The sequence below is a fragment of the Myripristis murdjan genome, chromosome 1 (genome assembly GCF_902150065.1).
Source record: "Myripristis murdjan chromosome 1, fMyrMur1.1, whole genome shotgun sequence".
NCBI lineage: Eukaryota > Metazoa > Chordata > Actinopteri > Holocentriformes > Holocentridae > Myripristis > Myripristis murdjan.
Window position 1 is genome coordinate 28,546,652 of NC_043980.1, and position 22,924 is coordinate 28,569,575.

At 42.5% G+C, this 22,924-nt stretch overlaps 1 protein-coding gene across 1 annotated transcript; it reads left to right on the forward strand.

Annotated features, from left to right (window-relative positions):
- The first annotated feature begins 434 nt into the window (after positions 1 to 434).
- frg1 (FSHD region gene 1) lies at positions 435 to 22,284 on the forward strand. The gene is made up of 9 exons (XM_030061812.1): positions 435 to 594; positions 3,142 to 3,209; positions 4,841 to 4,963; positions 7,631 to 7,688; positions 8,174 to 8,288; positions 9,355 to 9,459; positions 9,672 to 9,763; positions 13,128 to 13,238; positions 22,120 to 22,284. The coding sequence occupies exons 1-9, from the start codon at positions 536 to 538 to the stop codon at positions 22,154 to 22,156; spliced, it is 768 nt and encodes a 255-aa protein (XP_029917672.1). The 5' UTR covers positions 435 to 535; the 3' UTR covers positions 22,157 to 22,284.
- Positions 22,285 to 22,924: the final 640 nt, after the last annotated feature.

Genomic DNA, 22,924 nt, shown 5'->3' on the forward strand with positions numbered 1-22,924 from the left:
AGTCTTGGGGGGTGTTACCTCAAAGTACATAAAGTACATGTTATATTTCTGTGGGGTGTGTGTGTGTGTGTGTGTGTGTGTGTGTGTGTGTGAGAGAGAGAGAGAGAGAGAGAGAGAAAGAGAGAGAGAAAAAGAGAGATTCCTTCGGACCCTAACCTAATTCCAGATGTATAGGGAAACTCGTTTGTAGTACTTTATAATTTGCAGATGTCCAGTCTGACTCAATATACCCTACATAACAGTTGATTTTTGTGGACTAATTATTTCCTTTTATGTTTGCTGTTTTACTTTCAAGTGTGGTTGCTGCAGATACCCGGTCAGTAGATTGTTTAAAGCATCTTAACCTGTCCCCAGAGTTGCCAAAGAAGAAAGTTACACGCTCACCTCATCTCACTCAAAGCTGCAGAAAGTTGTTTGCCAGGTGTGGACTGACATTGTTTGTCCCTCAGCGGCTGCCGTACGTGCTGCTTATCCGGAAAACTATCACTGTTTGGGCTAACAAGTGCTAACCCACCTCTGATAAATTTGTAAAGCAATGGCTGAATATTCCCACGTAAAATCGACCAAACTGGTTCTGAAGGGCATGAGCAAAGGGTAAGTCGCGTCTGGTTCAGTAGCAGTGGTCGCTGTGCTCAGGCAGAGACTTGTGGATGTCGGCTAAATGCTAACGCTAGGTTAGCTTTCGCACGTACGTACAACCTCGACGTAACTGCAGCTGCATTTTCCATCCTAAAAACTGTACTTTACAAATGACACTGGTAGGAGCATGACGAAGAACTGCACCCATTACAGCTAAACAATGTAATAACTATCTACTTTCTGTACAGGTTGGCATGAGCATCCTGGAAAATGAATTACATATCCAACGACTACTCAAGAGTCTTTTGTTTTTATTAGTTATTACACCAAAGCGGTAACCCCTAACGTAGACAAGAGGGCATGAAAATACACGAAAGGAAAAGCTATCCGGTTCTTATGAGATGTTCTATATTTTTAGTGACATAGTATTGCAAAACACCACATATTGTCCAAGTGGTTGTAGCACAAAACCAAGAAAATTACCAGTTAATATCACATTCATAGCGCCATAAGTAAACACTATGGAAACAGCAGGAATCTTATTATTTTCAATGTGCTCCATTATATAGTAGTGCCCGAGGTGATTCATGGTGCCTCAGCTTTCTGTGTTGTTGCATATGTTTTAGCTAAAGTGCCAACTAAACGTGTGTTTGCATTGCCACGTTTCATTATGGTAAACCAGTTATATGTATAGGTACTAATCACCCCAAAAAATCCAGTCTTGAAGTTTCCAAGTACATAATGTGGTGAGTGGGCTCTGCAGACTTCCCCTCTATGCATAACACTGCAGTAAATCTTTCACTCTACAGATTATAATTACTGGTACCATTATTGATTCTGCTTATCAGCACTGATACTTATCGATACCCTTATCAATTCTCTCTTCCACTGATGTGGTGGAGTGTGACTGCAAGGTAGCGATTCTGTGTAATGCCTCTCCACACATCACTAGGTATTGTACTAAACAGGTATCAAGGTATTTCCAGCTGGAGAGAGAGGAGATAATTGAGGTTGAGGTGGAGTGGAGCAGTATTAATAAACACAACTAGGTTTTACACACAGCTAGGTCTGTTTGATAGTCATATAAGTACAGGACAACAGATTCATTTCACTCCAAGCTTAGAGAGCTGCTGTTTTGAAATTGTCACTTTCAGTCTCACAAATAATCGCTAGTATCACCATGTAATTTTCTCGTGATTATCATCATCAGTACCAAAAGGAGCTGCCTTTCTTGAGCTTGTTATTGCCCCCTTGCATGCAATAGCTTTTCCTTACATAAATTGCATCAGTTTGATCCATTTTAAGCTGTATTTCCATCAGCTGAAGTAAAGCTGTCCTACACAAGGGGCTGGTTTCCGAGACAGGGATTAAGCCTAGTTGCAGACTAAAATGCCCTTAAACTGGCCTAGCTGTAATCCACTTTCTGGGTCATGGATTGGAATAGTTATAAACCGATCTAAATTGATTAAAAATGATCTGGTTTCCAGGTCAAAGATAACTGTTAGTCCTTACGTCCCCAATGAGTCTGTACTATTGCGCAGAGCTTGCACCTACACTGAGTGCAAAACACCAATGCAATGACTACTTAACAGCAAAGGTGATGCCCAAACCAAGAAAAACGTGGATCTGGTGGATTGTCACAGTAAATTTAATCAAGGACTCCACAGTCCAGAAGTAACTAATCTGAAGTCAAGATGTGTTTCGAATAGTCACTTTTCAGACATGATTAGCTCCTCCGGATTAAGGCCTAGTCCTGTCTTAATTAAATCCTGTCCGGGAAACCACCCCTTAGTGTTTTAATATATTCACCATCACCATGTGACTGAAATCAGCAGAATGTGAGCAGACAGAAGCAGATAGTAAAGTTCTGGCTTGAAATCATAACCATGCAGGGCTAGAATGGAAGTGCTAGAGAAGTGATTGAATAAATTAAAATTAATCAGAGAGTAAAGAATTGATAGTGCTACGGTTTCTCTTGGAGCTTATCAGTAATTTGTTTCCAGCCAAGCAGGAACAGGTACATAATCTGCAGCAATGCTTGATGCCCAACCCCATAAGGGAAACAAAGGTGTTCCTAGAGGCTGTGAAATGGTTTAAAAAACTGAATTCAGTTTTTACCTGACGAAGATGCAGTTTGGATCGAAGCGTTGGCATTAATAAAATGTGTGACTTGGAGCAAGGTGTACAGGCTTTACTTTTCCCTTCACTGACAGTGTTTTTTGATAGCCTTACACCTACTTTATGTGATGTAAGTAAAATTGTTCTCTTTCTCTGTGTTTTACATAGGCCCATCTTTGCCAGAGAAAATTTAGCCTAGCTGCTTAAAAGTGAGAGATATATTTTGTCTAATTTGTAATTTGTTCATATATATATATATATATATATATATATATATGTATATATATATATATGTATATATATATATATATATATATATATATATATTTGTGTGTGTGTGTGTGTACATATATATATATATATGTGTGTGTGTGTGTGTGTGTGTGTGTGTGTGTATATATATATATATATTTTTTTTTAATTTATTTATTTATTTATTGACAGGAAAAAGAAGAAGCATAAAGATAAGAAGAGGAAAATAGAAGACGTGGAAGAAAAACCTGATGTTATTGGTATGTGCATTTACCTGGTTTTGAATGTTTTAAGTATTTGTTTTTACAAAAATAGATGTCTTCTGCACGTACACTTAATTTCTTACAGTGCCGGTCAAGTGCAGGATATTCAAAAATTATTTTCTACCTGCAAAGGATGTTGAAATAAATGGTTTATTTACCAAGTGAGTCAAGAGTTTTGTTGGTGTGTGGCAAGATATTTTTGACTTTGAATATATTTATTTTAATATCTTTTGTTTACCTGATTTATTAAGCTGTAAGGGTCTGAGAGCCTTTAGCTGGCTGAGAAAGTGATGAATAAACACTTTCACCTCGCTCAACATGTGCTTTTGAAGTGCTCTTGAACTCCCAAATGCACAACTAGAGCACTGACTCAGTAGCCAACAGCACAACACTGACTGAACCAGCAGCTCCCAGCTGGAAGTGTGTAGGAATTCCAAGCAAAGCATTGCTGAAAAAAATCATGTTTACCTAGCAAACAATCTTGAGGTAAATAATGGTTATGAGCAAAACATTTGTATAATTTTATTCATCAGAGGTAAATTCTCAACTAGATCCATGTGGAAACTGACAACTGAGAAAGCAGCTGTCATTTTGTGTTTGCGGTTTCTCATCCGGATTAATTTAAATCCATCTGCGATCAAACAGCACACATACACTGCCCAGATGTGTAAACGTGACAGTGGATGTTTGCAATGACGCAGTTTAGCTTGACAGTTTAGTGACTTTGTTGTTCCTGTAGGGAGAATTGGTTTGTATATATCCTGTTTGGGTTATCACAGAAGAAACAATTCATATTTATAAGACAAGAAAAAAAAATGGCCAGACAACACAACATGCAAGATGCAGCAAACACTGTAAAATTCAAACAACTGGCAAGCTTGTGGTGTGAATGTTCTGTAGAAATATCACATTTGCTCTCAGTTGTCAGATAATTACATGAAAATAGAAAGCACAGTTTGGTTCTCATGCAATTACCTCACAAATTGTACTACCACTTACAATAAATGAATGATAGTCAATAGGTCAATGAGGCTATTTTATAATTCCTGGTCAAGTTGCCTGAAGTCAGCAATTTCTAGCAAAATGTTGCAGTTGCCTCATTGATTTCCATTAATTTAGCCTCAGTGGAGGCTGAATTTAGCTGATGTTTGTACAGGAATAAACATGAAACCAGTGAAACTATTTTTTAGCACTCTAAAGCACCAGGAGCACTCTAACAAAAATTAAATGCCAGTGAAATTGTTCTGACTTGTTTTTGCCATTTCTGCAACAGCACATCTTGCCCAACTTCAGTTTTTTAGTACTATGAACTGGCACATACAACTGTTTCATGTCCCTGCTCATTTTTAACAGTAAAGAGTTTGGCTTCATTTGTATCGTTCATATTATGAGCAAAATGTACCTCAGTGAAAGGTAGTCAGAGATTATTGTCCATTACTAATCCTGAACTCCAAAATATATTTACATCCATAATTAGTTTACTCAAAAAATAAGTCCTAGACTGGTGCTTAAAACGATCTTAACCACATTCTGTATCATACTGTTGTAGAGGATTTGCACCACAGATAGGACTTGAGAGGTATGTTATGTATCACTGCACCTTTATCATGGGCCTCTCTGCTCGCCAGGTGGTTGGTGGGCTGTCCATAGCTTTGGGGAAATCACTGGAACCGTTGCTATAGAGATGCAGAACAACTCTTACATCCATGCCCTCGATACCGGGCTCTTCACACTTGGTGCACCTCACAAAGGTAAGGAGACATAGTGGAGTAAATGCAGAATTTTACAGATTCATTTTGAGGAAATCGTGTTCTTCATGCCGTTCTACTGTGGCTTCAGAGTTCTATTTGATCACCGTTATCACACCAGCACTGTAGAAGATTTGCATATTAAAGCCGGGGCTAACTGAGTTAACATAAAAGCGTACTTCAAGTCTGAAATATGTTCTTTCTGTGCTACATGAAAGAATGTACCAATGTTTCCCCCAGGATTGCATTGCAGGAGGGCTGTCAGGGCGGTCAGATGGTGCAGCACAATGCCACCTGTGTATCTTGCTATTCTCATTTCCCAGTGTTATATCTTTCCACTTCAAGTTAATTTTAACCTGCACTGAAAAAATGTGAAAGGTGTGAAAAAAGGACACAGGCATCCCAAGACTAGTCACAATAAAATTTAAAAAAAAAAATCTAAGGTCATAAAAACGTTTTAAATTCCATTTTTTCTTATATCTTTCTGACCTTCCCAGCTGTGACCAAATGTAACAAAAACAGGTTTTATCTGAAGAATTATCATGATATGACAGTTCTGTTCCACATACCTTATACAGAGTAAGATTGCCCTGTTAAGTTCATGAGGTTTTCCTGCACTGGGTGTTTGTGTGGATGATGACATTCCTATCTTTGTACTCTGGTACCTACCAGTGACACCAGAACCCCCGCTAGAGACTGGTCAGCAGAGCTCTCACTTAGATATTTTATGTACTACATAGTAAGTGCCACTCTGTTTAATTATTTTAATAATGCATCTTAAGTCGACAAGGATCCCCACAAACAAATAGCCAGACATATGGTTTTAACTATACATAAACACACAAAGGAAGTATTGTCTGTTACACAAGAACAGATGTTTCGAGATTATATGTAACTTTTTCTTAAGTGGGCATACAGGTGCGAGGGAAACCAGAAAATTTTTCTGATGCTTCTGATTTTTTTCCTCTTTTTTTGTGAGAGAGGCCATCCCAGGATAAGGCGATTGTAGGAGAGAGTAGGAGTATTTATTTACCTAGGAGAAAATGCAGAGCCGGAGTAAAATGCAAAAGTGGCAGCATGCCAGATTGTGAGCTGTATTGTATATGCCATGTTGCCTTGCATTTTCTATCATATCTACTGCTCCTCTGCATTTGAAGTTGAGGTGGTGAGTTCTCCATCTCTCAACGTAAGGCTGCACTTGCACACACTTGAACATTTTGGGGTTGCACTCGCTATAGACTTCAGACATGGGTGGGTTGGCCTTTCAGCATCTTTGTTATGCCTTCAGTCCACAAAGCACCGTAAATCCAGACACCAGACTGAAAAGGCTGAATAGGGGTTGAGTTTGGGGGGGAAATTCAGGGCTAACTCAGAGTTTTGACTCAGTTCTGCCTTCAGGCAATAGTGAGGGAGTGATGCTCACTGAAACAGTCGACTCAAGAAAGACACACTGCTTACAATTCATTCAGCCCACGTTTTATGAGAACCAGTGAAAATGGCTAGGAGATTGAAACATCCCAATTCCCTCGGTGGGCCCTCATCCTCTGCATGCACATGAGCTCATTTCTAGGAGATGAAAGAGGACGAGAGCTTGCATTATAGAAAGAGAGATTAGAGATTTTCTTCTCTGTATGAGAGTCTCTATACAGGCACCACACTGTGGATGAAACAGCCCCTTAAAAAAGAAAAAGATTTTTTTTCCACATTCACCTGGTGGGTCAGAAGGGGCACGCTAATGTTCTCCCGTTAAATTCAGGGGGCCACAGTCTGACATATTCCACAGATAATCAGCCTTTTGAAAAATAATTTTATTTTACATTCACTTCTGCTTTATTAATGCCATCCTCATTAATGTCTGGAAGAGTGTACTTTTCCTTTTCAAGATGACTGCAGTAGATGCATTAGAAGTACTGCAAAGCCCTTGCTTTATTGAAAAGATCAGGGCACAGTCATTGACTGGGCACCGTTTTATGAAAATATGAGAAAGTTGGGAGACGTTACTTTAGAATGAAGCATTGAGATGGCACACAGCCGTTACTTCCACATCTTATTATTTTAAATGCCACAGCTATGCCGGTGGAGTGAACTCATATCAGCACAGCACTGCACAGCCCAGGGGTATGAATTATTAATTACAAGAATATATAAGTAAAACATGAAGCCATGTCTCAAGGATAAACTTGCTGTGAGAGAAAATTATGCACATTTTCTTAATTCATAATGACACATCATCGTTATACTGTAATACATTAAATAATAAGGTAGTCCTTTTGTGTAGCAAAAACCTTTTTCTGTGACTGAAAGATCAGTGACCAGAATATAGTTAAAGGTGCAAGGTCTTGCATCATAGAAGATTCTCACTTTGCTGGTACCCCGCTGATACCCCGCTGCTCCATTTCACTTGAAATGATAGTTAAGTTTTAATCAAAGTTAGTTGGGCCCTACATTAAAAACAAATTTGACAACAGTGAAAAAGAGATGAGGAACAAACCTGTGACTCATTTGCCTGTGCAGCCAAATCTGACTAAAATATCTAATTTGTGTCCCTTTACTAGGATCTTTTAGCCCAATTTTGCCGTTCTTCCAAATTGTACATAATAAAACAAATTAGTTCATATCAACAACATTAAAATGTCTAAAAATGACAACACTGCGTTTGCCCTATTTCAGACGATGAAGGGCCAGACCCACCGGAGCAGTTCACTGCCATCAAGCTCTCAGACTCAAGGTGAGAATACAGGAAAACTAACCTAGGGCAGGTTGTATTTGCATCCAGAGCTTCCTTCCCCAACAGATTTAATAACCCCTTTCTGCAATATTTACAAGACCTCAAATATTTAACAGTATCAGGCCTGTATTTTATATGAAGTGATCATTTGTGTTTTGCATGAATGTACAACAGTGTTTTACTATCAGTCCTCGAGGAGCTAGAAGCAATGGCCATTCCAAAATATTCTGAAGTGCTGGTTTCAACGTCTTAATTTCATGCTGTCTAAATGTTATTTTAGAAGCCTTTCCTGCCTGTAAAGATGGGTGGCCGGGTGGAGAGGGGAGGCGGCAACAAATATCTGTTGAAGATTAAATTTGCACTGTGTGGCAGTAACTTTTTCTGAAATGTTTCTTTATGAGACACAGAGAAGAACGTTGCTAGTGTTTTGGTCTGAATGTACTCTGCTTCTACGTATGTATGGATTTATTTATTTATTTTTCCAGGATAGCCCTGAAGTCTGGATATGGGAAGTACTTGGGCATCAACTCTGACGGTTTGGTGGTGGGCCGCTCTGATGCCATCGGCTCCAGGGAACAGTGGGAACCAGTTTTCCAGGATGTGAGTTTCATCTGTCAACAGCTTCCTTGCCAAATCTTGGTGCATGTGCAGTTCAGCTGTAACTGGCAGCAGCTCAGCACACAGCCAGTTAGTATATTGATATTATTGATAGTGTGACATGATAGATAGATTTTTATTATACAGTTTATTATACAGTTCCATCATTTGTCTCTACCTTCTTGGTCATCATATCCAGATTAGTAATAATCGTTTATCAAAAATTAATTGTATGTAAGTACCTTATGAAAGCATTGGTACCATCACAATATCAATAAAGGCATTGAGCTATAGTGATATTTGATTTTTGTCCATATTGCTCAGCCCTAGTTCGGTAGTAATTTTTTAGGAGACTGAACCTTCCACCCTAAACCTACTACTAAAATACTGTTTTGAAATGAATTCTGTATTGAATTTTTAAACGCTCAGTACTTCACCAAATGTGTTCAGCCCGCTAGAATTCCATTTCAGCCTCATCTGCAGAGGGCAGACGTGTTGATGGAGCATGGACTGAAGTAGTTTAAAGAAAAAGTAGACTTGAATAGACAGAGTGACAGTCTGGGTGTCGACAGTAGTCTGCAGCCATCAGCACAAAATTAGAGTTCCATATCTGAAGACAAACCTTTCTTTTTTTAATTGGTCTAAATCTGTTTAGCTATGGAAAATGCTTTGAGTTGCCCAACAACTTTTAATTATTCATAGCAATTATTGTTTTAATTAAATGCGCATTTGACGTAGGAACACAGTATGCAAAAAGTGCCTAATTTTATCTTGTTCTCCCCTACCCTTCACTGGCTTGGCTGAAAGCAATTTAGTCCATGAGGGATAACACTTTACTGTAGTCAGGCACAGCTAATTGATTATGCAGAATGTATCTGCCTTATCACAGCAACACACCACTTACCTTGATGCTTTGTTGAACCTACAGACATAAAATTCCCAACACAACCTTGAGAGACTTTCTCATCATATATCAGGCAACCTTTAGTAGCCGTCTGAACAACTAATCCCACCACGATTGCATCTAATCTACCTTCTCCTCTTTTCCTTTCTTTCTGTACTGCTTCAGGGCAAAATGGCTCTCCTGGCAGCAAATAGCTGTTTCATCTCCTACAGTGACAGTGGGGACATTGAGGCCAAGAGCAAGACAGCAGGGGACGGCGAGATGGTGAAGGTGATGTGTAAATTATGTTCATCCGCAAGGTTGCATCTTAATCCTTTCATTTTAGGCATGCGATCTCTGTGGGGACCTGACTTCTGAGACGGAGCAAAAAAACAAAACAGTTCTGACCTCACTTCGGGGGGTTCAAGTTATTGATATTTAATGCAGAACTTTTTCTCTCTTGCTGTCTCTCTCGCTTTTGTTTTTCTCTGGGTGATGAGCAGATCCGATCGTGTGCAGAAAGAGAGGTCAAGCGGAAAGATGACATTGCAGATGAGGACAGGGGCAATGTGAAGACCTGTGAGATCAATTATGTGTGAGTAACTTCTTTTATGTAAACCGCTTACCTTATGACTATAGCGCTTGCTTGTTACACAAGAGTCTGGTTGCACTATAGTAGTCCAGAGACAACTACAAGAACGCCATGTTGTATTATTCTCTCTCTATATTGTGGATATGATTTGCCACCAGATATGACAATTGTAAGGTCATATTTGGTCATACTTGCATATTTGTATGATGTGAAAGGAACAAATGTAAGGGATAATCAACAAGTAGGTGTGTGTTAAATGGTTTTAAGGCACAATGTGGAGGCAGAGAACCAGCCAATGTGAAGCAGAGACTATCCCACTAATGCCATGGTCATTTGCCAACAACATAAAGGAAAGAGGAGAAGACAGTGTAAAAGATTCCACCGGTGTGTTTTCCCTCCCGGTCATCAGTTTATCAAGTCGGTAACTCGGCTGTGCTTGCCGCAGGTGATAACAAGTAAGCTTTGACAGCTGTGCTTTGTAATGTTGCTATGGTTACAAGTTGGGTAGCACATGACTTTAGAACAGTGACTAAAATTGAGCCGAATTATGTGTGAAGTACATCTTTTATCACTTAATCTTTTCCTTCAATTCTTCTCTATTTATTGTGAGCTGCTGTAACGTGAATTTCCCCAGTGGGGATCAATAAAGTTTATCAGTGAAGTTTATCTTATGATATGATTCCATAGACTATTAAAGCAGATTTCCATGTGTAGCTTAAGATCTTTCCACAAGTGATGATCTGTGTGCTGCAGAGTCCACATACTCCCAATTTAGACTGCTGTGGCCAAGTGGCTACTCTTGTAAATTGATTTAGCCTACTTACCTGGTCAATATGCTGTTTCCTGTGAACTGATTATTGTGATTCTTGGTTTCCAACAATTAGTAGCTCCCAGCCTCTGAAATAGACAGTATTTCACACATTTGCAACGCTGGAACAGAGCCTAGCTTCTCTGTGTCAAGCTGTATTTGCTGTACTATGCAGCCTTGTCCTCATAATGTGCTGACTATTGTTCATATGCAAAGACACAACAACATAATTACACTGTGTGAAAGATGTTGATAGAACAGTGTACAAAATATTAAGCGGGAGTCTAATCTGGTCTAATTCAGCATCTTTGACATGAATGAGTGTGGGACTTGAGACCCCAAGACAAATATCAGCATGAAGCAGGTCACTGAAATTCTGTTTATAGCTGTCTCAGTTACCTTATTTTTGAGATAAGAGTATCTCATCAGTCTAAACTTCAGTGGCACAGGGTTCCCACACTGTCATGAAAAGTATGGAAAATGTACGGAATGTCATTTTCCAGGTGTGGACACGTGTGTAAAAAGAGGAGAGCGTATAGAATATATTTGAGTTGCTTGTCTTTACAGTTTTCTAAAAAGCGCGGTTCAGAAATTGCAATGATAAATTAGTCATACAAGCAGTGCATTTTGATTTTGTTCACATTTGGAGTTGACAGCTGAGTATGTTTTCCAGTGAGTGGGCCAGACACCCTGTCCATATGCCTGTGTGCAAATGAAAGGTGGCACTTGCTGCACCATCCCATCTAAGGCCACAAGATGGGAGAATGCAAGTTTTCTTAGAAATGGCATACCCATCCACAGTATAAAAAGTGGTATGTGAAGGACCCTAAAACAGGGAGAAAAGAACATGCTGCACTCTGTGTGAGAAATCATTTGACATCTCTAACATGAGCGAGGCAGCCGTCACTAGTCATACGGAAGGGAAAAAAGCACATTGATCTTGTGAAAGCACCGTCAGCACCCGGGGTCTCATCATTTTTTACCCAACCCACCAACACGAGGATGAGGAGTGATGAAGCATTATGATCTCTCTTAACCCATTCAGTGCAGAGGGTGACTTGCAGTGCTCACCCTCAGCACTGAATGGGTTGAACAATTGGCAATTGGTAAATGGTGAATTTATCAGAAGGTTTGTTTGAATTTTTATGCCCAAATTGCCTTAAATTAAAAATGACATCTCTCTCTCTCTGCACCTTAAAATGTACCTGACCCATATCCATTTTTGGTCATTTTAAGTACAGGTTTCTGAAAAGATTATTTATTATTCATTGTCAGTAGAGAAATGTGTTTGTCTCTTCAGAAGAAATCACAGATTGTCTTGGGCGTCTTGCTTCAAGCTTTCAAAGTGCTCATTATTGACAAATAGAAAAATGAATTATCCAAAGATCATGACGATAACATAAAAAATGTTTCTGTGCCATTACTTTTCTCACTATTCAGTCTGACACCGCAGCCAGCATACTTTGTGACCTCCTCTGAAATACCCTGACATGCATGCTGAAGCATTTTATTCTGAAAGGAGGGGAGACACTGGTTAGTGGCTGACCTTTTCAGACAGAGATTTCCTTCCCATTGCCCTAACAGTCCTTTGGTCTGCACAGCAAGATTTTGACAACTAAATCACTTTCCTGGATGTGAGACTGCGCCTTGTAGCCGCTGCCTCATCAATCCATTGCCTTAAAGATGCAATTGATGTTCTGCTTGGGGGGTGAGATGGGAAAGCAGGCAATTCCACATTTAAGTTTCCTACACTGAGTGTTTTATGGCCTGTCTGTGGCCTATTAGGTCCCAGGCAATATGTCTGGAGCTGTTTTCTGCTTGGCATGCCTTGGTTTTTTGCTTCCACTCCATTATTCGTTTTTAGAAGAACGCTGGGGAAATGGACTCATCATGTTGACGTGATGATAACAGCTGCCCTTGAGCTGGTGTCTTGATGTAGTGCTTAGCATCTCAAATGTGTTTCAGAATTGAGTGCTGCTTGGGAAGCATAAACCACTGGCAGATTACCCTGCATTAGTGAACCTGAATGTAGGAAATGTGTCTGATAAGGCACCTTGTTTGTCCATAGAACCATTGTGCTTGGTATTTATTTCTACTGTTAAGATTGTTTACCGTGAAATAATTGTTAATATGTTCAGCTTTTCCAGGCTTATTTGTGTTGGACTATATTCATAAAGCTGAACAGTCTGTTTCATAACATGATTCAGTCCTCGCAGTTCATCAGTGCAGCTTGCCTCCTTTTCTGGCAGTTTTATTGGGTGCATTTATAAAACCAGTCTGACATTATGTTTGATAAAGTGGATGATCAATTTCAATCAGGAAATTTCCATTGACACCCATAGACAGGAGGTTAAATATCCAGCCTTGACCGGAAATTTTACTTCTCTGTTGTGTTCACTTGTGTTGGGTACATTATCTAAAGTATTTCTGTCTTCTGACAATATTTAGTACCTGACAGCCACAGTGCCAGTGTTCGAAAAATGAATTAGATCGTAAAAGTTTAAAGATAGGGGGCAGTTGTTTTGTTTGTGTAGCCTAATAAAGTTGTGTGACTTACAGGAAGAAGTTCCAGAGTTTCCAAGACCGGCGGCTCAGAGTTAATGAGGAGGACAGCTCCGACCTGAAGAAAGCCAGAATGGGTGGGAAGTTTCATGAGGCTTTACTGGACAGGTATGAAAATGTGCTCACTAGAATTTGACTGTCAAAAATGCATCCTGGATTTTTAATTGGCTCTATGTCACATATTCTGTTCACTCAATGGAAATTCAGAATACAAGGATTCATCCTCTTTGTTTAATTTGAGCAAAATTGCCTCAGGCACAAAAATGGTTTATATCACATTTCTGTTGAAAATCTTTCAGCTGCAGTATTATTTTAAACAGCAGTTTCCCTTTACAATTATTCCACTTCTGTTCTTGTTGCTGTATTACTTGACATCAGTTTCTTCTACTACATTTCAGTGAGATTGTGAGGCGCATTATCAGACTGTCGGGGTGCTCTTACACAGAGGGTGCGAGGCTATTTTCAGAGTGTTGCATAGGTTTTACACAACTTTGATTAAAAGGTGTCAAGCTGTTAACAAAGGCTGCTAATAAGACTTTCAGGTTTGGTGCAAGTTGTACAGTTTTAACTTTTCTCAGTTAGATAAATGTTTGAATATTGATCAATTGTTTATTCTGTGGTGAATTTGTGATGGTGGGCCGCAGATGAGCCTATGTATGGGAAACACTGTAAATACCTACTATAACGAAGTGTGAACTTCTCAGAGGTTCTACTGAGTAAGGTGAAATGATATGGAGGTGTTCCGGTAAGAGAAGCACAAGGACACAGATGTACGATATGGCCTCTTTACTGATGTCCAAGCAACGTAGGCAGGTTAACAGTGGTTATATTGGTAAGTGGTAAGTGTGGTCCTAGAATAAACAAATAAACAAATTCACCCTGCTGTCTTCATTTACATGAAAAATAATAATCACTAAAATACACCATAGGTCTGTTACAGGTGAGTTTACACAATACTGATAACAAAGGGGGTGTACATGTTACATATTATAAGTTAACTGTACAAGAAACATCAATATGTAGGCTATCATGCAATGATAACAACTGCAGCCAAAGTGAGAGTAGAAAAACAAAGCAACAAGCTATTTAAGTGAAAAAATTAGCGTTTAGCTCAATATATATTATTATTATTATTATATGCTGCATAGCATTTCCTCCAACTCACAAACTATTAACAAGAAGGGTTACTCACTTCAATCACGCACAGTACCACAGGAAAGGAAGAGAGAGAAGGTTTACAGTCCACACACTCCTGTTGCAGCTGCCAGCTCTAAGAATATTGTCCACTCGCTCTGCTAGCTTAACGAGCACACACTGCTCATGCATCTACCTGCTGCAACTACAGCAACAGCAGAGGGACATAAGAGTGTCTGAGTGGGGCTTTCTCACACAGCCGCCCCCAAATGTCTACCTAGACATTTGAAGCAGGGAGAAAGTCTTTTCAGCTGGAGTCCTTCTCGTCATCACAGAACTGGGGGAGTGAAACGAGGCGAACCACCGGACGAACATAGGTCTTGTCCTTGACCTTGACAGAAGCGGTCCTTATGCATCCATCAGCTCCAGGATACACTTGGGTGATTCTGCCAACAGGCCAGAGAGCTCTCGGAAGCTGCGGATCAACAATGAGTACTACTTGGTCTACCTTGAGTTCTTTCCCATCCTTTCTCCACTTCTGTCTCTCCTGGAGACCTGGGAGGTAGTGGCGAATGAAACTAGTCCAGAACTGGTCAGCCAAAATTTGGCTGTGTTTCCATCTGCGTTTACCTAAAAGGTTGGATGAGTCGTATATAGCTTGTGGAAGAGAAGAGTCTTTACGGCCCATCAGTAGAACATTTGGGGTTACTGGTTCCAAGTCTGACACGTCTGAAGAAAGATAACCTAAAGGTTTGGAATTTAAAATTCCCTCCACTTCTGTGAGCACAGTGCGAAGAACCGTCTCTGTGACACTCTGGTCCCTCAGTATAACTCTGAGTGCAGTCTTCACGGACTTTACCTCCCTTTCCCAGGCCCCACCAAAATGTGGTGCACTGGGAGGACTGTAGTGGAATGAGATCTGTTGCTCAGCCAAATCTTTCTTCAGCTGGTCGCTCATAGATTCGAAGGCTTGATGAAGTTCACGGTTACCTCCTGTGAAATTGGTGCCATTGTCACAGAGAATCTCAAATGGCTTCCCTCGTCGAGCCACGAACCGCCTCAGTGACATCAGGAAGGCATCTGTATCTAGGCTTTCTAGGAGGTCCAGGTGAACGCTTTGGGTGGTGAGGCACTTATACACAATACCCCAACGTTTTTCGTTTCGGCGACCAATCTTCACGCTGAATGGACCAAAACAATCCACCCCAGTAGAGTAAAAGGGTGGTTGGTAGAGGCGCAGGCGTGCGGCAGGTAAGTCGGCCATTTTTGGGGCACTTGGGTTGGCTCGCCACCGCTGGCAGTCCAAGCAGGTATGCTGATGCTTCTTGATGGCCTCTCTGCCTCGGAGTATCCAGTAACGCTGACGTATTTCTGCCAGGACTCTCTCTGGACCAGGATGAAGTAATGTTGCGTCATAATCCTGGATGAGAAGTTTGGTGAGTGCATGGTGCGGATCCAGAACAATTGGATGTATTGCATCAATGTCAAGTAGCTCTGCCCTACGCAACCTTCCTCCGACTCGGATGAGTCCTGTGTTTTCGTCATATTCTGGTGCTAAGGAAGCTAGGCGACTATCTGCAGGTAACTGTTTATTGGCCTGTAGGGCTCTTAGTTCTCCAGGGAATGACTGGAACTGGGCGCGTTTCAGCAGTAGGTTCTCAGCTATTATGAAGTCTGCAGCATCCATCGCTGTGCTGGCTGACTGAGAGGCCGCCCCATGAAGGGACTCAGATGTTGCCCGTAAAAGCTCCTTCCAAGTTGTGAACTTGCTGATATCCGGGAGCTCCGGATTCGGGCTTTGGCTGATTACCTGTCCACAGAAGACTGATTTCCTCAGCTCTGGGTCATCAGGTTCTGAGGTTACTGCAGGCATTACTGGCCATTGCCCTTCTGGTTGACGAAGGAAGTCAGGACCCTGGTACCAGCGGGAAGTGAATGTCAACTCCCTTGCTGCCATACCTCTGGTTAAGTCATCTGCTGGATTTTGCTTGCTATCTACATATCTCCAGCTGTCCACATCAGTAAGGTTCTGAATCTCAGCCACCCTGGTACCGACAAAGATCTTGTAGCGGCATGATTCGGACCTAATCCAGTGTAAAACAGTTGTGGAGTCCGACCACAATGTGACCCTTTGGATAGGCAAGGTAAGCTCTGCTTTGAGGGTGCTGGCCAACTGCGCACCTGTAAGGGCAGCGCTAAGTTCAAGACGTGGCATTGACAGTCTCTTCTTTGGGGCTACCCGAGAGCGTGCAAGAACAAAGGAGATGGACACTTTGTTGTTCTTGTCCTCCATCCGTAGGTAAGCCACAGATCCATATGCACGCTCTGAGGAGTCGCAGAATATGTGGAGGTCAAAGGTTGTGTTCACAGGGTCAGGTTCTTCAGGGACATAGCACCTTGGAAACTCCACCTGCTGGATGTGCTGTAACTCGTTTTCCCATGAGTGCCACTGCTCCAGTAGTTCAGGTGGATGGATAACATCATCCCAGCCAATGTTTTCCTTCCAGAGGTCTTGAACCAGTATTTTGGCTCTGGTTGTAAATGGGATCAGGAGTCCCAGAGGGTCAAACTGGCAAGCCAGTATCTTGTATACAGCCCGCATTGTTGGTTCATAGCTCTCCAGCTGACGTTGTCGATAGCCAAGAGTGTCCTTCAAGCAGTTCCAGCGTAGACCTAAGGTAAGCTCCTGGAGGTCCACATCAGGTTGGGAGAACCACAGTTCGCTGTTGGTGGATCTGGCCTCAGGTGGCAGGTGTTCAAGGACTGCAGGAACATTAGAGGCCCATTGGCGAAGGTCAAAGCCTCCTTTGGAAAGTAGATCTCGTAGTCCATCTATCAGGTTCCTGGCCTCTTCTGGGGAAGGCGTGCTCTGGAGGCAGTTGTCGACATAAAACGACCGCTCCACAGACTCCACCAACTGAGGGTTGGTTTCTCGACTCTCTTGGACATGATGCTGTAGCGCAAAGACAGCACAGCAGGGGCTACAGGTAGTACCAAAAGGCAACACCTGCCATTCATACTCAGTGGGCTCCTCACTCCTCTGCATATTCCTCCAGAGAAAGCGTAGCATGGGTCTGTCAGCTGGCAGAAGGCGAATCTGATGGAACATGCCTTTTATGTCACCGCTCACTGCGACCGCATGCTGGCGAAACCGAAGCAAAACGCCGAGGAGAGATGGCCCAAGGGTCGGTCCAGGAAGAAGGAGTTCATTAAGTGATTGATTGTTGTACCGGAAAGAGCAGTTGAAAACAATCCTGTCCTTATTGTTGTGAGTTACCATGTGGTGGGTTATATACCAGGACTCAGTAGATTGGTTTGCATCTGGAGACATCACTGGGGCTACATAGCCAGCCTGTTCTAGCTTTTTCATCTCATTGCAGTACCGCTCGGCACGCTGTGGATCTTTGGCGAGTTTCCTCTCTGTGTTCCGGAGGCTAGGCAATACTGACTCCTTTGGGGCATGCAGCGGTACTGCATCTGGTTTGCAAAGCAGGGGAGTTGCATATCTTTGTATGCCATCAACATCAACCCGGATTGTTGACTTCTCAAGGAGTGCAACTGCGTACTGGTCTTCTTTGGAGCGTGTGGCTAGTTTACTATTGATGTTGGGAAGAGTATCCAGTTGCCACAGGCGCTCGACGTGCTGTAGCAGTTCTGCAGTAGGAGAGACTGCTGAGAGGTTCATGCATCGATATTCTGATGGCAAGGCATTAGCATCACTTGTGGGGCCTTGAAGAGCCCAACCAAGTCGGGTGAGTACGGCAACAGGACTCCCTGGTGGGCCGGTGCACACTGGCTGAACCGGAATGATGAGGTGTGGCACATCAGAACCTATCAATAGAAGTGGCTGTGCATGGTGAACCTCTGGTATGGGTAGTCTGCGGAGATGGTCATACTGTTGCTGAAGAGACGCCACTGGGTAGGTGTGATCGGTAAGACCTAAGTTCTCTGCAGTAAACGCTGCGTCAATTCGGTATCTCTTTGCTGGCCTGTTCAGAGCTGACACTTCCAGGTTAACAGAGGCTCCTTGCAGCGACACAACATCTTGGTGCACAGTTCGGAGGCTAAGAACCTCAGGTTTCTGACGAAGGTTCAGGTGTTTGACGGCTTGAGGTAGAATGATACTCCTCTCTGAGCCATCATCAAGTACCGCATACGTCTCGAGTGTTCTGTCACCATTGTGGAGGCACACTTTCACCACCTTGAGCATCACCTTAGTTGAGCGGTTTGGCCTGTCTAGGTACACCTTTGTAGCAGGAGCACTGACCATAAGGACACTTTTCTGGTTCTGCTGAGCAGTGTCGTGTAGTATGGTGAGGTGTTGCTCCTTGCATACCTTGCAGGGACGCTTAAGGGTGCATGCGTCTTGCTTATGGGTCCGCCCACATCTCCAACAACGCTGCCCTTCCTGGATCCACTTCAACACCTGTTGAGTTGACAGTTTCTTGAATTCTGCACATGAGTTCAAGAAGTGATCTGTTTTATTGCAGAATGGACAAAAGGCTTTCGATTTGTTGTTGGGCTTTGGCGGGCTAGTGTACTCTGGGGGTCGAGTGTTTTCACTAGTGTTGTAGAGGAAGGTTGAAGTCCTTTCCTTTGTTTTCATTTGTGGGTGTTTATCCTTCCTGACAGGTTGTGGTATTTCACCCTGGTAGAGTGTAGCTGCACGGCTAGATATGCGTTTAGCCTGAGATTTCATGTGTAGCCATTCTGCCAAGTCCGGCAAGGTGTAGGTCTGATCAGTGCCGCTTCTAAGGATACCACGTTGCAGACAGTACTCAACGAATCCATCTCTGTAGGCAGGTGGCATCTTGCTAAGCAACCGGTCTACATGGGATCCACAGCGGAGCTCGTAGCCATGATAGCCCTCCAGGGTTCTGAGCATACCCACTAGAGAGTGCACCGCTAGGGCAAAGGTGTCAAATGCTTCAGCGTCACCAAATTTGAGAGGCGGTGAGTTGAGGATGGCACCAAGCTCACACTGCACCAGCTGGCGAGGTTGACCATACTTCTCCTGCAGGGCTTGCAAGGAAGTAGTGTAAGGGTTTGGGTCATGCATGAAGGCTTTAGCCAACTGTAAGGCACTGGGGAGCTTCAAGTGTCCAAGAAGCACTTGGTATTTGTATTGCTCTGAAAGGTGAGTATGGTGACTCAGCAGATTGTCCAGACCAATCTTAAGGAGGGCAAAATCACTCTCGCGACCACTTTCAAAACAAGGCAGTGTTGGTTTAGGAATCCCATAGGACGAGGCGACGAGTAGCTCCATACTGGGTGGTGCAGCTGCTGGCTGATGATGTCCTGTGGGTGCTGGAACGCTGTGTGATGCAGCCATAGTATACACTGGTTGCTGAGTATGGCCATGAAAAGGTCTCGAAGTAAATAGCGGCTGGGGTAAAATGGAGCTTGTAGGAACTTGAGGACCAATAGATGAGGCATAGTGGCTCGTTGCTGGAGTTAGGCTATATAAGGGTGCCATAGATGAGTATAGTGGTGCCCCTAGGTTAGGATATGGCTGGTAGGCTGAAACCTGTGAAGGATGCGAAGCCACTGATGGGTGTGTATCACCTGGAGGGAGTATACTGCCAGTTAGCAGGGTTGGAGCTACTGACTGCAGGTTAGTGGATGCTACTGTCAGTGACTGAGCCATTGCTGGAGGGTTGAGAGAGACGGCAGTAGTAGCTTGTGGGGATATCAGATCCGCTGTTACCAACTGAGGAATCACAGCTGTTGGCGCTGTGTATGGCAGTGATGTAGTTTTAGCGGGGGGTAGTAAGGTGCTTGACAGTCCTGAATCAAGCACTGGGACCAATGCTTTAGGTTGGGCTGATGCAGTTGTAGGGTTGGCGTTGACATGCGGGGGGGGAATTGGAGAAACTGATGGTGGCACAGTAACTCCAGTCATAGGCTGCAGAGAAGTGGTTACAGGAAGCAGGTTGGGAGGCGGAGCAATTGTCGCTGGCTGGGGAGTAGCATCTCCTGAGGCCGGTTTGGACCCACCAGTCAGACTTTGCTCCTTTACGAGTGAAGTAACAAGCTTAGCTACCTCTAGCTCATGTTCCACCTTCTGAAGTTGCCGTCGGCGGTCTAACTGCTTAGTTAGGGCCTCACGTGCCCGCTGAGCTTCTTCCTGTACCCGCTGTGCTTCTCTAGCTTGACTGTCAAGCCGTTCACATTCTGTATCTAACTGCTCCTCCTCTATCAGCTTACGTTGTAGCTGCTCAAGCTCCAAACGTTTTATACTTTCTTCCAGTATAGCTGAGTGCACGCTTGAGAGACTTTGTGATGCAGAGTGTCTTGATGATGTTCTAGATTTGTGAGATCTAGATGAACCACTCCTGGAACTAGTTGCTGATTTGGAGCTTTTCTGGGAATGTAGGAGCTGGGACTGAGCTGAGTGCGGGATTTGACTGGATGAAATGTCAACTTCATAATCAGCCAAGTAGTGTGGAGGATGTCTGTCCCTGGGGTTACGAGGACGTACAGATGGTTGAGGCTCCTCTGTATCATCTGGTTCCATATCTTCGGGTTTACTCATCCGGCTCGAAGGACCATATAACGAAGTGTGAACTTCTCAGAGGTTCTACTGAGTAAGGTGAAATGATATGGAGGTGTTCCGGTAAGAGAAGCACAAGGACACAGATGTACGATATGGCCTCTTTACTGATGTCCAAGCAACGTAGGCAGGTTAACAGTGGTTATATTGGTAAGTGGTAAGTGTGGTCCTAGAATAAACAAATAAACAAATTCACCCTGCTGTCTTCATTTACATGAAAAATAATAATCACTAAAATACACCATAGGTCTGTTACAGGTGAGTTTACACAATACTGATAACAAAGGGGGTGTACATGTTACATATTATAAGTTAACTGTACAAGAAACATCAATATGTAGGCTATCATGCAATGATAACAACTGCAGCCAAAGTGAGAGTAGAAAAACAAAGCAACAAGCTATTTAAGTGAAAAAATTAGCGTTTAGCTCAATATATATTATTATTATTATTATATGCTGCATAGCATTTCCTCCAACTCACAAACTATTAACAAGAAGGGTTACTCACTTCAATCACGCACAGTACCACAGGAAAGGAAGAGAGAGAAGGTTTACAGTCCACACACTCCTGTTGCAGCTGCCAGCTCTAAGAATATTGTCCACTCGCTCTGCTAGCTTAACGAGCACACACTGCTCATGCATCTACCTGCTGCAACTACGGCAACAGCAGAGGGACATAAGAGTGTCTGAGTGGGGCTTTCTCACACCTACATAATTAAAATAGCATGTTCAACCTACCAAACAACTTTTTCCCACCCCAGTTTTGCGAAGAGCTGCTCTGGCCCTTTCTCTTCCTCTGATCTTCGTGGAATGTGGGTGGGGAAAAAAATATTAATAAGGCCACCAAACACCACTGCATTCAGAGAGTGCAAACTGCAGTATTGCTATTTTACCTACAGGTGACAGTAGACTACTGTACTCTTTCACTGCAAAAAATATTGATGAACATATAAAACTTTGTGGGCCGCTGTGACTGAAATGGCATAGTGGATATGTATTTCTGTGTTGTTGTTGTTGTTTTTAATTATGTAGTTGTTGATTTGCTTCTTAAATTTCCTCCAGAATGCAGCACTTTAGCACTGATTCCTTCCCTGAACCCTGGGATGCCCATGTTCAAAGTAATTTTGTGGTGCAGGAAAATGTGCAGCAAGTTAGGGGTTGACTACTTTTTACAGCCACATTCAACAGACTACCCATTAAATTGAAGAAACTCTTACCATATGGTGCTCTAACTTGAGTTATATTTATATATAATTTTATCTTCAAACTTAAAAATTAATGCAGTTTTTCTCATCTACAGGAGAAGCAAAATGAAAGCCGACAGATACTGCAAGTGAAGATTCAACTTTGGAGACTTTCATTTCCTCATAAATTGTTCATGTAGTTTTTGCTGTTTGATCCTGACATTTGATGTATTATTTTTGTATTGTTTTTATTTTATGAATAAATTTCAGTCGGTCCAGAAGTTGCCTGTGTTTTTGTATCTTCTAAGTAAGACAACTGCACTCACACTCTGACATTACAAAGGTAACTGTGGTTATGTTAACTGCAACCAAGGCTCTGAAATTGTTTTGAGATGTCCAGGTTTAGGGTCAAGATCTGGACCAGGTGGAAGGTTTAGGGTCAAGATCTGGACCAGGTGGAAGGTTTAGGGTCAAGATCTGGACCAGGTGTACAGAATATGGCCACCTCGGTCATTTTCTGTGTCCTCCTGGCCTGTAGCTCCTTTTATGAAACTGACACAGTGACCTAAATTGGCAAAGTAACCATCAATCCACATTGGAAAACTTTTATCAAGCATAAAAGGCTCTGGGTCACTCGAGGGTATATCCTATTATAAAACTGCACTCTCCACTACATAAATGTTGCAATTGTTTATCATTGCAAAACGCGTCACATGCAGGCTATTTCCAACTTCCGTGTGGAGCCGACCACTGGCCCGGCACGTTATACAGCAGGGTGTGTGTGTGAAATCAAACTGCACCTTTTATTGCTCATCGCTCTTGCTTTTCCACCATGCATGAATATAATTCGCTACATTTCAAGAATATAGTATGCACATATTTGGTTGTCCAGAAATGGGACAGGAGATGCTGTATTAGCTC

Bases quoted from the DNA above. Each gene is read 5' to 3' on its own strand.
- frg1 (XM_030061812.1), top strand. From the start codon at position 536: ATGGCTGAATATTCCCACGTAAAATCGACCAAACTGGTTCTGAAGGGC. The intron at 8,289-9,354 runs GTGAGTTTCATC...GTACTGCTTCAG, and splicing joins GGGAACCAGTTTTCCAGGAT to GGCAAAATGGCTCTCCTGGC. The intron at 9,460-9,671 runs GTGATGTGTAAA...GGTGATGAGCAG, and splicing joins GGGACGGCGAGATGGTGAAG to ATCCGATCGTGTGCAGAAAG.